Raw genomic sequence first — 15360 nt, 5'->3', positions numbered from 1 at the left:
AAGTAGTTATAATAGCGTCAAAAATTGATTGCAATCACCTGTTGTTTAAGGTTCTTGACATTCAAATTGGAGTACTTGAATTTTGTTACAACAGATTAATTAATGAAGGGGTTAAATCTGTTGCTTGGATAAATAAAAAGTCTTCATGTAATTATGATTAGTTTTTAATTTTTTTTAAGCTGGTTAACAGAGTTTTGATGTGCTTAAAGGTGTTCATGTTTGGTTCTATAGCATTGAGGTTTGGTTAAGTTTGTATAGGCTGAGAAAAGATGATGTTGAATTAGATTTTATCAAACTAACCTCCTCCACCACGGTTGCCACCACGGAAGCCACCGCCACCGCTACCGCCTCGAGGAGGTGCTCCCCGGAACCGCTTGCCGCCGCTGCCTCCACCACTGCCCTGGTTGCTAAACGGAGCTTGTTGCCCGAAGCCAGCAGCCCGACCCTCCTTGTTGTACTGCTCCACTAGTGGTCGACTCTCCTCTTCGTTCAGCTCTATGTATCTCACCTCGTCAAAGAACTCTCCTTGTTCTGGCAGCCGGAAGTTGGCTAGTAACATACGTCATTGTAAGTCTTCTACTTCTTCTCAAACATAATTTTTAGTCAACATCCAACATCCGCAGAGCCAACCCACTGTCTCACCTTAAACCTACAGATTATTGTATTCATCCAAATAGCTTTAAAAAACATTATTTGGTTATAACAGAAAATGAAAACTATTACATAGTACACAAATGAATTATTTCCAAACGTAAATCATGACTGGAAATTTATTGAGGTATTATATTGTTTTTCTTTTATTATATCTCATATAAAACATTTTAGTGGTTTGGTTAAAGAACTAATTTGTTAAGTTATTGAAACGATTTTCATAATGAAATGTGCTTCCTAAGAATTTAAATTCGAGTGCTATATAAGATGTTTTAACACATCATAAATTTTTATATGATGTTTGTTGGATTTGTGGAACATTTGTTTTTCTCTTACAATTTACGAGCATATGTAATCTCATCTTAGTGATTTCAGAAGAATTTTTCCAAAATTAAAACAATAAGCTATTGTAGATCACAGAATTCTTAAAATTTATACCAAAGGATTACTAAATTATCTGTAAAGATTCAATGTTTAAATATGTTGGGTAAACATACAATTTATAACTGATAATTATATTTGTTTAACATTATGAGTTTATCTGATTTTATTAAGGCTATTTTGCAGATTGATCTCAAATTAATGTTTTCAACCGTCAAGTCATGTAGAATGTTTACATTTGGAGACAAAGGTAAAACAACTGGAGAAAAGAATAAGAAGAAAGATACCAAGAGCATAAAGCATTACACAGAAACACAGCAATGTAAGACAACTAGCTGACTCTGAGAGATAGTAAAATCGTATTGGATGTTGACCAAATAGATTTTGCTACATTTTACCACTAATTTATAATAAATGTATATTCAAAATTAAGCAAGTGATGAAATAAATACTGGAGATATATGTGGAAAATCAGTGAAAGTAAAATATTACTGCCCAAACCCACACCTGTTGTTAATAAAAAAAAACAAAAAAAATATTTACATATAATAAAACTAATTTCTACTGAACGGTGATTCAAATAAAAATAATAATTAACACATATATGGTCTGAAATCATGCTCAGGACTGATAGGTCCCAGAAGTAATTCATGCCCTACCTTTCATCTCCAGTACAGCTGAGTCAGGAATGTCTTTTCCTTCTTCTGCCTCTCGTTTGGCACATCTGCGCTGGAATTCTTCGTCAGTGGGCACTATAACGATCGCTCGACGAACGAAGCCACCAAAGTTGCGCATTTTGCGTTTTTGTGCGCTCGGGTATACATTCGTCTGCATATCATGTACAGTATAATCATGGATAGTTTTCATCATGTATAGTTAACTTCCTGTCTCTGTGACAAGCTGAGACTTGCTTAGCTCACACAGAGACTTTACACTCACCTTCTCAACTCTGTAACTGTCAAAGTAGTTATAACATGACAACAACACACACTTGCACCATCTAGGAACAAGTCAATCTTATTCTATAAATGCATCCCTTACGCATCCTTAGCCTATATTAAAAAATCCTTATCTTTTGTTGCTTTATTATAAGTTTCCCATTATGTTGGCTATCTGCATTATTCTACCACAAACAGTGTTTCATTGTACACCTGCAACTTCCATGGATGCCATGTTTTGACACACTTCTATTACTCTTAATGGCTAATTTATGTAAACAAATTATTTCTAACTTAGTGGCTTTCTTATCACTTTCCACCGAAAGCCCTTAAATTTGTACCGATTCATATGAGTTTTTTCTGCTTAAGTCCAACTTTGTCACGCAACTTACCAAAAACAACAGTCTTAAAATTTTATATAGAACTTTGTGTATCTTTATAAAATATCCATATTATCACGGTAAGCCTAAAATTGTACAAGACTTGGTTTTTACATAACATTATGTTAACAACTATATTATTAATTAACTTCCTTACCATGTTTTCTTTCCACTTAACACAAATCTCACTTTAATCCAGTGTGTATTTCAGTTGGCCAAGCGTTAAATAAATGAGCACAGTTTCCTCATAGAGCTGAATCTCAACTAAAGTCTATATTAAAAGTATAGTATTCTAACCAATAATTATATGATATCAATTTTTCTTGAAATTTCAAAATTAAAAAAACATTATTTTGTTTTAAGAGTCCCAACATTGACTTCAGTCTCTCCTAATTTATTTTATTAGCTGATTATTTGTAATATGATTTTTATTTATTTATTATCACACCATCCTTGTGGAATGCAAAAACCATGTTTCAATTTGAATTTAACGACAGCATCCTTTGAGTGTGTTATGCCTCTAGTCTGTAACCACTCTTACTACATTTAGCCTATTTGGTAAAGTAATAAATACTACTTTGGAGAGTCAGTAATATCTCAGTTTACACTGACATAGTCCATATAAATTTTCATTTACCTATTCCTTCCTAAAGTAATTAATAAACAAATGTGTTTTTCTCTCTCCTTTCATGAAGCTATATTGTTGCTCTTCCTTGTTCCAAAAATGTTATACTACTAAACTAAACTTATGTAGCTCGCTCCACAGTTTGTGTAATAGTACACACTTGGCGATAAAATTGAAGTGGGTAACTTCACTATATTTTCCTGCAGTCAAGTTGCAATTAAATCAATCAACCAACTTGGCTTAAATATCTCCATTCTTATAGTTAAAAAAAATAAAACTACGGACAGAGCTTTGACAGTTTTAATTTGAATTCTAAATCAAAGCAAATCAAAACTGCTGTCTATCTTAATATGGTCCTTTATAAATTGCATTTTTATTTTTCATTTTAAAATCCTTAGTCAAAATCATGGCATCCACTGAAATTGTACTTCCTAGCCTTAAATACTAACTCACCTCCCCATTTAAGGCTAATCCAGAGCTTCTTATACATACATTACAGTACCTGGGTGGTGGTTGGACATCACATCCCTGTAAAACAGAAACTACAAAACCTACCTTGACTTGCCAGCCCTCATTGGTTTCTGCAAACTCTCACTCACCTTAATGCTCATTAACTTTTAATAATTAGTAAAATCCACAGTGAATAAGTAGCCATTACGGATCATATATACAATCAAATCATGATATGTCAGGTCAATTTTACAACTGCTCTATTAATCTTCAACATCTTGAAATGCTTATAAGCACTCATAACATGTGTATGTACTTGAAATACACCAACTGGTATAGGCAATCTGAGTCAAACTTAAAATACAGAGAAGCATTTTAAACTTTTAGTAATAATTTGATCAGCCAACACACTTTTTTAAATAAAGTTCTTTCCGTCCAAGAGTGAGCTATCAAGAGATGAAAAAGGTACTCATTTATGATATTACTCAATTATCATTTAGTAAAGAACCAGTTTAATTTAACACTTCTACAAAAATAAATTTACAAGTTTTAATAAAAATATAGTGTTAACTGTACATTTTAGCAAATATTAAGTATGGTCAGTAAAGTAATACAGATATCAAAGACAAAGTTACTAACTATAAGATTTTTATTATTGTTTTGAAATTGTTCTGAAATCAATAGTTGTCTATTTGTTTTGATCGGAAAAACAAGGCAATATCAACTATGGCAAAAATAAAAAAAATACTAAGACTGTAGCAAATTGCAATGGCCATAAAAATACACTTTTTACAAAAACTCAACATTTGTGTCAAAAATACAATTCATTTGAACCAGAAGTGCTCATACACGTGCAAAACCTACGAAGTTGTGTGCAATGTATTGGGTAGTAACTACTAGTAAATTATAATTTGATTTGTATGTGTAATCAGTAATTTATGACCTTTTTAAATATTACCACAAATTTCACAGGTGTTAATATAATCAATGATATGCCTTAATATTTAACAGTAAATTTTTTATCCACGTGCACAGGTAGCATTATTATTAAGGTTGCAAGGAAGTCAAGAAAAAAAAAATGCAAATAATGTCTAAACTAAATAAAGTAATCACATACTATTAGGTGGCCTATGTAATGGCAAAGATTATACAAGAGGCACATTTAGAAAGTAAATACCATTTCTTTCTAGTGCTGCAGCAGTACTGTGGTCTGTGTTCCACGAATGCATGCTAGCTTGTTCCTTGTTCAGTGAATTTTACTGATGTCTTTTGTTTGCTCTAAGTTGTGTTTATAGTTTGCTGTGCACTATAACATTTTGTTGTTCAATTACCACCTTGTTCCTGCACAAGACACAAGCTAGTGGCAAGTGCATTGGATCCAACGTGAAGTAAAACATTATGTGGGGTCATATTGTAAATAGCAGGATATTCCTGTTTAAAAGGTACAGATAAGTTTATGAAGTTCCCATTAAGGGAGGTACAGTAAGGTTTGTCACCTACTATGATAGGTATTTCTTTTTTGGCGGAAATGATATAGAAAAATAGATATGCTTTTCATAAATAACTTAATTTCTTTGAACAATTTTTTTTCAAACTGTACTTACTCTCCAAATGAGCCTCTAGTGTTTTAATTTTAACTCTAATTTCAATGCAGTTGTGCTTGGTTATATTACGCATTCGCACTAAACCTACAAACTATTGCTTGTTAACACACACTTTTAAATAGATTCACTATTCTTTTAAAATTAACGAAATTTTAAATTTTATGACAATCACAATTAGCTAACTTTTACAAAAATATACCAACATGATAAATATTACAAGATCTAATGGTTAAATAATTCCCTTTCTACAGTTTTCGACCATGTGCTGTCTACTAGTTATAGCAGAATAGTAATTTATTGTATAATTAGTTGAGTGATACTACAAACTCAAGCTCAAAATTATACTATTTAATAAAGGCTTCTCAACTTCCTACTCTCCAAAGTCACAAGTCATGACAATTACAATCCGTAATGGCAACTTACAAGACTAACAACAATCAATAAAAGCTTGTATGTGTTTACCAAGGGCTTGTCACACAGAAATAACCACTAGAAGACCCAAGATTATTTATGCTGGTTCAACTTACTACTGTATTGCTTCATGCCTTACCACTCATGTTTATCAAAGGTATAACCTCTATCGTACTTTATATTCCACTCTTAAATCATAAGTAAAAGCTTCATATCACACATAAAGCCTATTGCTATTATGCACGTAGATGGATTGACACGTATTGTTTTATTCAAAATGATTCACCTAATTACTGCCAAATGCTATTTATTACATAATTTATTTGTACACAAGCTCTTCAGGAATTACTGTACTAAGCAATGCTCTCAAAATTGAAAAAATATAACTTATGAAAAAATATGGTAAAGATATTCCCCCAAGTGTTACAAACAGCACTCATATTTTCGTATATTATTGATATTGAGACAACCATATGAGGGAAATTCTAAATGTTTATAAAAATACCTTGGCATGTTTTTCACTAGTTATACATATTTCTTTGCTCTGTTAATTACATAAAGAAACTAGTAAATACATAAAATCAGGCGAATCATTTTAAATAATTGTGTTTCTATTTGTGCTTATTACAAGGTACACAAAATAATACCATTATCTTACATTTAACTATGCAAATACAAGCATACAATAGGCTATATCATGAAAAAACTTTTAAATATTAAAATTATTATTAGTCATTACTTGTTTATCTCCCTGGTTCTTACAAATTTCTTCTAATAAAAAAATTTACTACAAAAGAAGTCCAATTAACCAAACTAAACTCGTCTACAACTACCTTGGATATGGAAAAACTCTGATTATGTGGAGATTATTGCATAAAATATCATAACAAATTAAAGAAAAACTTAATATTGTTTAATAAAAATTGTTCATTTATACAATAAAATTATGGACTTAGTACCGAGCCACAACCAATAGATTCGTTCTAAACTTGTACCATTCTTAGTCAGCAGTCATGCAAACAGCAAGACGTTGCCCGCACACAAAAACAGACCTGGCATCTTCACAATGATTTTGGACACGCTTTCTTAAAGATTAATTTTTTTAAAGCGGTCTCGATTAGCTCACCAGCTCATATAATCGGACTTCTACTGTATTTTAATGTTTCACAACCTTAATTAAACATACATTTTTGAGAAATGTATTGAATAATGTAAGTAACTGTACATTGAACATGTTTTTCTTCCTGGAATGTATGTTACTAACAGTCTTAAAGATTTACTGGAGCCAACAGATGCAACATATTATGTTTTTACTTTGTAAGTATAGAATTTTAGAAGTACACATAAGAAAATCAAAGCTACTCCAGAAAGGAGGTCAGTGTTCAAAGGTGTGAAATGGATATAACATGAACCACCAAAAGTCAATACTTAATGTAACAAATTGTCCATTTTTCTCAGTACAATAGTTATAATCGAATTCAGTTGGAACTATTCAAGATTTGTTTAGTAGCACTGAATTCATCATGCAGTTATGTCAGTGTATTGTCTTAATACAGTGTTACAGATAAAAGTATCAATGCAGAATATTATACAGTTTTTAAGAATATTGGTATTTAAATTATTCAAGTATTCCATTTTAGTTTAGATGGGCGAGTATGCATATAATGTATTTCAACCATGGCTACATGTCATCAATGGAGCAAGGAAGGGATTCCCTTCCGTCCCATCTTTGCTGTTTTGAGAGCTCTGTGCCTCGAGCACCCTTGTCTAGTATACATCAAATTTACATCACTCTCAGAACATATTCTTACATTGTGGCAGTGTTCATTTACAATTACAGGTAATTTTTTATTTGTACCAGTGTAAAAATTCAGTAATAATGAATTCTTATTAGTACCTAGCATACCATAATACGTTTGTTATCACTGAATGTGTTAACTAAACTCAAATAATCCAATTCTACAGATACTAATTCCCATCTCTAATCAAATCCAAAACAAATCCCTTTTCATATACAATACAAATTTTGGATATTTGCATCTCCCTAGCTCAGATAAATCTTAATTTGTTGCGTAATGAGTTTTACAACAAACAACTCAGTCTATAAAATATGTTCAAGTTTTATCTTACAAGATCATATGACCATCCATATTAACACTATTATCTCTAGGTAGAAATAAGGTGTGACAAGCCCAACGATAACACACACAAGGCCAGTACAATGTGATGTCACTGTACCTGATCGAGGATGTAGTTGCGACGACGGCCTGCTGCCATCTCCAGCAGTTTGTTGAGACACTTGGTGCACTTGTCAATGAGCACGTCCCAACGACCATGGTAGTTGCGTTTGCGCGCCAGTCCTTGTATCTACAAATTAGTAGATCATGTTACATTCAACACTCAAGTAGCATCATACTACATAACAGCTGGTATTTAATACAAACCCAAAATAGTTACCATAGCTATTAGTGCTATCACTGTGATGCAGACTAAGATGTAAATTAATACAAGCTAATATACAACAGTAATTTATGAATAATTGATAAATGTAATATATGAATGAAGAAAATCCCTACTTTTTGACCATGTTAGGAGTACATAATTTCCAAGATACTGTAGTGTTTACAGAAGACACTACAGTCTTTATTAGCAAAGTGCAAATGTAGTGGAAAAGCTAGTTGAGAGATCACAGTTAGACTGTGGTGTAAGACAGATCCCTTGATTTCTATTGTTGTGACTTGTGGATGCTGCTTTGATGATCATGCCCAGCGTAGATAAATTATTTAATTTTAGTTAACATTCTTTCCAGTTTAATGAAAGTATAGTGAATGAATATTTTTAAGGTAATTAACTTTTTTCTCATTTCCAATTTAACATCTGGAGTTGTTTGTCAACTGTAGACGTAGTTGAGATTCTGGTTAACGAAGTTATCACGGGCTTTGAAAGTTGTGAAAGCACACTTTTGTGGGACCTAACCAGAGCCTTGGACTTTGTTCTGCATGACATTGTCCTAAACATATTATATTGTTGTGGACTAAATGGTGTGGGGCTGCAATTTTTCTGTAACTACCTGGCAAATCGTATTCAGAGTCTGTGTGAACCAGAAACTCTCTGTACTTACCAAGGTTAATTGTGGTGAACCACAAGGATCGGTTCTGGGTCCTTCCTGTTTTTAACTTTAATCAATGACTTGCCTGTAAATAGTAAATCTAATTATGTAATATTAGCCAATGATTCCTCATTTTTGTGTAGAAAATCAAACATTATTGATACACTATTTACTGTAGTGGATTCCATTTTGGTTAAGGTTAAATATTGGTGTGAAACAAATGGTCTTTATTTAAACAACTATAAAATGCAGGAAATTTGTTCACTCTTAAGTAATAAATACAATGAGATCCTCATTGATAATAGTAGTTTACAAGACCATGCTAAACTCCTAATTATTGTTCTGGATTATAAATTATCATGGTCGGCACATATTCTGTATGTTAATACTAGACTATCTAGAGTTATTTTCTTGTTGCATACACTCAAAAATCAGATCCCAAAACATTACCTTAAGTAGGCTTATTATATGTTTTTTAACAGTATCTTGTTATATGGTATTGCACTATGGGGTAACGAGCATGACATTCAAAATGTATCAATCCTGGAAAAGAAAGCTTTAAGGATCATAACAGGGCTACCATACAATGTTCATTGTAAACCACTGTTTATTAAAGAAAATATACTAATTGTTATAAATGTATTTATTTATTCTTCTTTGGTTTAAGTTAAGTAAAATTTAGATCAGTATCATATGAGAAGCAGTATCCTTTTTGACACTTTACAAAAAATAATATTATTATATTCCTTAATAAACACTGTAAATAATTATTCACTTATGTCAACCCTACTCTAGACTTCACAAGACTGTAAGCATCTCAACTATTGTGTTTACAGTTGTTAACAAACTGCCTATTTCTAGTCATAATGTAAGTATAGATACATTTTGTTGTATATATCTGGTTGGTTAATAATCCCTTTTATAGTCTCCAAGAGTACCTGAACAGCACTGTTGATATTTCTTTTATTTAACATTAGTGATCTGCAGAGTTTACATCTTCTTAAAATCATATCCATCTTTTAATCACTGTTGCTCATTGTTGTTTTAAATGTTAACTTACTGTTATTATTGCTTTACTTTTTACATATGCAAAATTTAAAGTTAACCTAAATGGTGAAAATGTAAATATATAGCCCTAGTCAATATAGGCTACTCTCCATTTTAGTGTTGTCCACTCTGTAGATTAGTTGTTTTAAATGTTAAATGTTATTTATTATTGTTTTTATCTTTTAAATTTTTGAAATGATCTAATAACGTAAATGAAAGCAATGCTTGTATGGTTTTGTGTAACCATGTCACCTTGTCACACAATATTCTAACAATAAAATTATTGACTGATGGAAGTGATGTGTCTTCCAAGCTACTACACACGGAGACAACTGGACCTGCCCTCTCTGGCTTTCATTCAAATGTCTGATGCCTAGCAGGCTGGAAAACTTGGATTAACTATTAAGTCTTCAGTTTAAGTTAAGTGGTTTCAGTTTAACACATCTTGGCTAAAGATGGCTTTCCGAAGAAGAAATTGAACACTTAAAAGATAGTGATGACAAGGGCCCGCTGAGCCCAAAAACTACAATTCTGTAGAGGTTAAATAATGCAAAATTATTTTATGACTACTGTAATACAAAGAATAAATTCAGAATGAAATAAATACATTCAACTCTACTTATATGTTCTAAGTCACTTTGAGATTTTTTTTACTGCACAGTACATTTTTGCAGTCCCAAAACACATAATAACTTACTTAGTCAACTGTTGTCATTGTATTCGCCAATTATGTTTGTAAAAATATAACTGCGTTTTATATAAAAAAAATGTAAATACAGTACTACTGTGGATACAAATAAACTATGGAGATTGAAAAAATATCTAAAGTGTACAGAAAAACTCAATATTGTATACTAAAAAGTAGACAATTTATACAATAAATTATGGTAATTACTGTCTCTTAGCTGGAATACAAGTTGTAATAAATATTAATATTAGGCAAAAAGGTCTTTGATTAATTTTTTTTTAATAAGATCTTGTCTCTTTTTTCATCGTTACACTGTTGGTCACGCTCTCTTTTTTCTGTTCAATGCAACCTATAGCTACTTCCTAAATCATCTCAGAATAAGAAGTTTTAGGAACGATTTTGTCTGCATTGTCGGTCTTCTTATTTTTTTGATGGCAATATCCACATATGTCTGGTAATGTCATTGTTAAGCCACTCTTTGATATCTTTATTGTTTAGTAAGTAAATATGATGCCCAGCCACAACGAATAGGTAAATTATAACTCCATAAAGATATTGCTTGAACAAACAACGGCCTGGAAAGCCATGCAAAGATCTTGACAATATAGTTTTCCTTACCACTGCAATTCAAAAACAAACCAAGTACACTATGTAAAAAATTTTTAATAGTCTAGAGTTGTACCTTCATCTTCTCGATGAGGCTGTTGGTGCCCAGGATGTTATAGTACTTATCCGGATGCTCTTTGACGAAGGCATTGGCCCAGGTGGTTTTTCCACAACCAGGCAGGCCGCACATCATCAGCATCTGTTAAACATGATAAAGTTCTATACACACGATACAAAAAAAAAAACTGTTTATTATAGTATGGTATAACTCCACAGCATTGTAGTAGAAATTTTAATGCTCCAAGACCATATAATTTTGTTATTATAACAAAGTACATAGTTGGTGATTCTTATTCCACCTAGAATTAAATTTACAAGTAATGCTAATCTACATTAAATAATATTTCTGACCACAAATTTTTAAACAGCTTGATAATTTTTGAAAGGTTCAATTTAATAGATGGATTTGCACCCCAACCTGTAACTTACAAATATTGTGCCCAAAATAAAATAAATGAACTTAGTACGCGTATAAAAGTATATCATAATGGCGGTTCACAAATAAAAAGTATTCACACAATAATTGAGAAGGGTTGCTCTTGAAATAAAACATTAACTTAGGGATATTATTGGTAAGACCTTAATAATGACTGTAAGCTTCATTAATATTTTTCAGCAATTGTGTTCAGCCTGAAGGGGGGGGAATGAGTGAAACTATCAAACAAACATATTTAAGTCAGGGATATTGTTGGTATCTTTGGTTAATAGACACAATCTATTTCAATAACACACACTCTTCAGGAGTGATGAGTTGGAAAATCTGAATATGCATTTTAATATTCACTGATCCGTTTTTGTTATAGTACAGGCCCTTCAGTACTGATGAAGGTTTATAATTGAGAAATAATTTTAAAAATTATGTATAGGCATATAAAATAATTCTTGTAGGCAAAGCAAGATATAACTAATCATGAAAACTGCTTTTGTTGATTTTTGAGACTGTTTGTACCTCGCAATCCTCTCTCCTCTCAGGGCGGCGTGGGCCAGCAACTCTCTGATCCTCAGCCACATTGGCAGCCCAGGTGTATCCTGCCTCTATTGGAAACTCTGTCTCTGTCTGGCCAAAATTCACCCGGAACTTGATGTTTTTGGAGAGAAGATGGGGAAACAGAGGCTGCTCGTTTATCTGGGATGATGGGATATTAAAGGCCTCTCCCAGGTACTTGCCATTCACAGCATAAGATATCTTCACACGGCTCCCATAATCCTGTGACACCATAAATTCGTGTGAGGACAGAAAAATTAAGAAGCATTTTTAACTTTTCACATAAAGTGGTTTTAACAACAAACTGATATAGTTAATTTCTTTTGTTGATAAAATCATCAAAGTAGTCTTAGTAAAACAATAAAGAAATCCTTGTAAATTTACCCTTAATTTTAACCCTTTGAACCCCAGCCATTGTTCCATGGACTTGCCAAAGCCCAGGGTAATAATGGACCATAGTACACAATTGAGGAACAACACACGTAATTTTTGGAGATCATTTGGAGTATTTTTTTTTTTTTTTTTGTTCGCAAATAAGTGTACTTTTCGATGCAATAGTTAAAACAGTAGATACTTTTTCAGAAGTTCATTTAAAAAATGTATATATACAAAATATTTTAGTTTTCTTTTAGTTGGTACACACATGAAGGATAGAAAAAATGTGTACCCCCTAAAAATTAAACTATTTTGCTGTACATATTATTTCTTACTAAACACACAAAATTTGAAGAACTTACTCACTTTTTCACATATTTTCACACAACAGTGGACTATTAATTAGATTCACAGTTTAGATTATCTAAATGGATACTTATTTTAAAATTTGATTTCTCAATGTTATCCTCCATAAGGAATCTCAATATTTCAGCTCTCATATCCCCTTTATTGAAGGAAATATCAAAGTGAGCAGAATAAAGAAGTCTTAAGGATACTTCAGCTATACAAAATTATAATAAAATAGTTTCATAAGAAAAACCAAGCTTAACATTTATTTGAACACCACCGCAGCTTTTTAAAAAGTTTAAAATATATATTGTAAAATTCTCTGAAACAAAGGAAGGTTCCCCTGTTTAAAGATAACTTTCAGTTATATAGTTTCCTAGATCACAATGGTGGCTAAAGACAGTCTGTATATCAGTCTGATAGCTAGAAACAAAATAGTAGCTCTAGTTTGAGATACTTCATTCTTCGAAATACATACAAGATAACAGAAACATTATGAAATAGTTTTTGTTTATTTACTTCTTCAATTAAAATACAAATTGTGTACAAAACACTACGTCAATATATATAAAATGAATGTTAAACTCACCAAATACGCTGTGACTGTGTCGCCAACAACAAATGTTGTTCCATAGTTGTTGAACTTACAGTTTGTGGAAGCTTTCGCAGTGCCACCATAGCCAAAGGACATTGGTTCCTCACCTGAGCAAAAATGTTAGGACATTAACTCTCTGCACATTTTATAATGCTTTTCAACATGAATGACAACAATGATACAAGATTTTACATAAACTCTGTCGTTCTTTCTGTATAAAAATATACAAGTCTTAAATAAACTATAACATTGTTGTTTACAGACTAATAATTTATTACAGCATTACGTTTTAATGATGATTATATATCAATTCAAAGTTTGTGGCTCTGAATTGATTTAATCTTTTTTTAATCAATAGTAACACTTTTCTTAACAATATAAACATATTAATGATTCTTATTTTCTTTATATTGATACAATTGGTTTTTTAAACCTTTAAATCATTAAAAACTACACTATTTACATTCTAAACTGTACATCTCTTCTATAATTGCACACAAATAAAAATTACTTTAATTTATTTTTTGCTTTGCTACATATTTTAGACTGCTATTGTAACTAAATACACTTGTATTTTTAGTTTCATTAATTTAACCATCAATATTAATGGGAGTTCTGAGTTTTTAGTAGGTTTTCAGATATATTTTTTCCTTACAAGAGAAATTTCTAGTTATTAGGAAAAGTAACTTCTGAATCAGGATTTAAATATTTTGGTCTACAGTTTATGAAGACATAAACACATAAAAAATATAAGAGTAAATCAAAAATAGTTAAATTATTCTTATTACTTGTATACTTAAACATATGTATTACAGTTAATGTTTTTTTTATTAAAGCTGTAAGTTATTAACCCTTTGAACCCCAGGCGACAATATATCGTCGCCGAGAAAATATGCGAAGATTCCCGCGGCGACGATGTATCGTCGCCAATGAAGATGCGAGAATCCCCGAGCGACGTAATATTGTCGCCATGGTATATGCGTTTAATACATATTTATTTGAAACCGTAAAATACTTAGTTTACGAGTATTAATACATATTTATGAGTATTTTAGTAAAATACAAATTTTTTGTAAGTAATATAGTGTATTTAAAATAACATCTATGCTCAAAAAAATATATTACTCTTGTTGCTACAGCTGTATTTGTTTACAAAGCGGTCTAATGTTACGTATATTGTCTTTATGCGTGTGAATTGAGTTAAATGTTGTAATTGAGGACTGTTTTTAGTCACTTTTTCTTTAATTTTAATCTTATAGTAATAATCAGTTTTGTGAACAATGAGTGACAACATTGTAAATCACCCGAGTGAATTGGACAGACAACTGGATGTTGACCTATCAGATGACGATTGGCCTGACGTCTCATCAATTTTCAGTGATGACACTGATGTTGATCCTACCTATAGGCCAACTATCTCGGACTCAGATGATGAAGAAATGCCATTTAGTCAGCTATCTACTTCTCGCGGTAACGCCGCCGCTAGGCCTACTCCGGACAATGACCAACCGGTCCCTGTGAGATGGCAGTTGCAAAAACTTTATCTTTAGAGATATCAATCTAATTTTTTTTGTACATACATAAAACTAAATTTAGAAAAAATAAAATGTGGGTGCCCATGGTAAAAAGTTTTCTTATTTTTGAATTAAAAAATCTTAAAATCTATTGTTTTACCTAAAAATCTATAAACATATAGTTTAAAGTTATTTTAATGTTGTTAAACGATTTTTTATACTTTAGACTAAACTTTTTCTGTGTACACAATTTCATTCTGGACATTTTGGTGTGTAATACAAGACAATAGCATAAAAAATAGCAAAAATATTAATTTTTTACGAACAGTATGCAATACAGCTGTTTCTGCTCCGGGGATTCTCTGTAGTTCTTAGGTCAAATGGTTTTGGTACGTTTTTCCCACCATCAATATTTTGGTCTGGGATTCAAAGGGTTAAATTCATTATCACAAAAGTGAATTTTGTCTTCCTCCGTAGACTAGTGGATACAGTCACAGCTCTCTAACTGAGATCACGGATTCAAATCCCGGGGAGGTCTAATCATGAGAGGAATAACAGCCAAAGTGACCAAAAACAAGCCAGCATAGCCAACA

At 31.8% G+C, this 15360-nt stretch overlaps 1 protein-coding gene across 4 annotated transcripts in view; it reads right to left on the bottom strand.

Annotated features, from left to right (window-relative positions):
* LOC124364480 (heterogeneous nuclear ribonucleoprotein U-like protein 1) overlaps positions 1–15360 on the bottom strand; it is an 84956-nt gene that overhangs the window by 21313 nt on the left and 48283 nt on the right. For all 4 annotated transcript variants that reach the window (XM_046820006.1, XM_046820007.1, XM_046820008.1 and 1 more), the window contains exons 8-13: positions 13248–13360; positions 11900–12157; positions 10967–11089; positions 7679–7807; positions 1692–1860; positions 301–549 (exon numbers count right to left, since the gene is read on the bottom strand). In XM_046820006.1, coding sequence (XP_046675962.1) covers positions 301–549; positions 1692–1860; positions 7679–7807; positions 10967–11089; positions 11900–12157; positions 13248–13360 — 1041 coding nt within the window. The remainder of the gene's footprint in view (positions 1–300; positions 550–1691; positions 1861–7678; positions 7808–10966; positions 11090–11899; positions 12158–13247; positions 13361–15360) is intronic.

The sequence above is a fragment of the Homalodisca vitripennis genome, chromosome 6 (genome assembly GCF_021130785.1).
Source record: "Homalodisca vitripennis isolate AUS2020 chromosome 6, UT_GWSS_2.1, whole genome shotgun sequence".
Taxonomy (NCBI): Eukaryota; Metazoa; Arthropoda; class Insecta; order Hemiptera; family Cicadellidae; genus Homalodisca; species Homalodisca vitripennis.
Note: the sequence above shows the minus strand (reverse complement) of the source record. Positions and strands in the feature narration are given on the sequence as shown.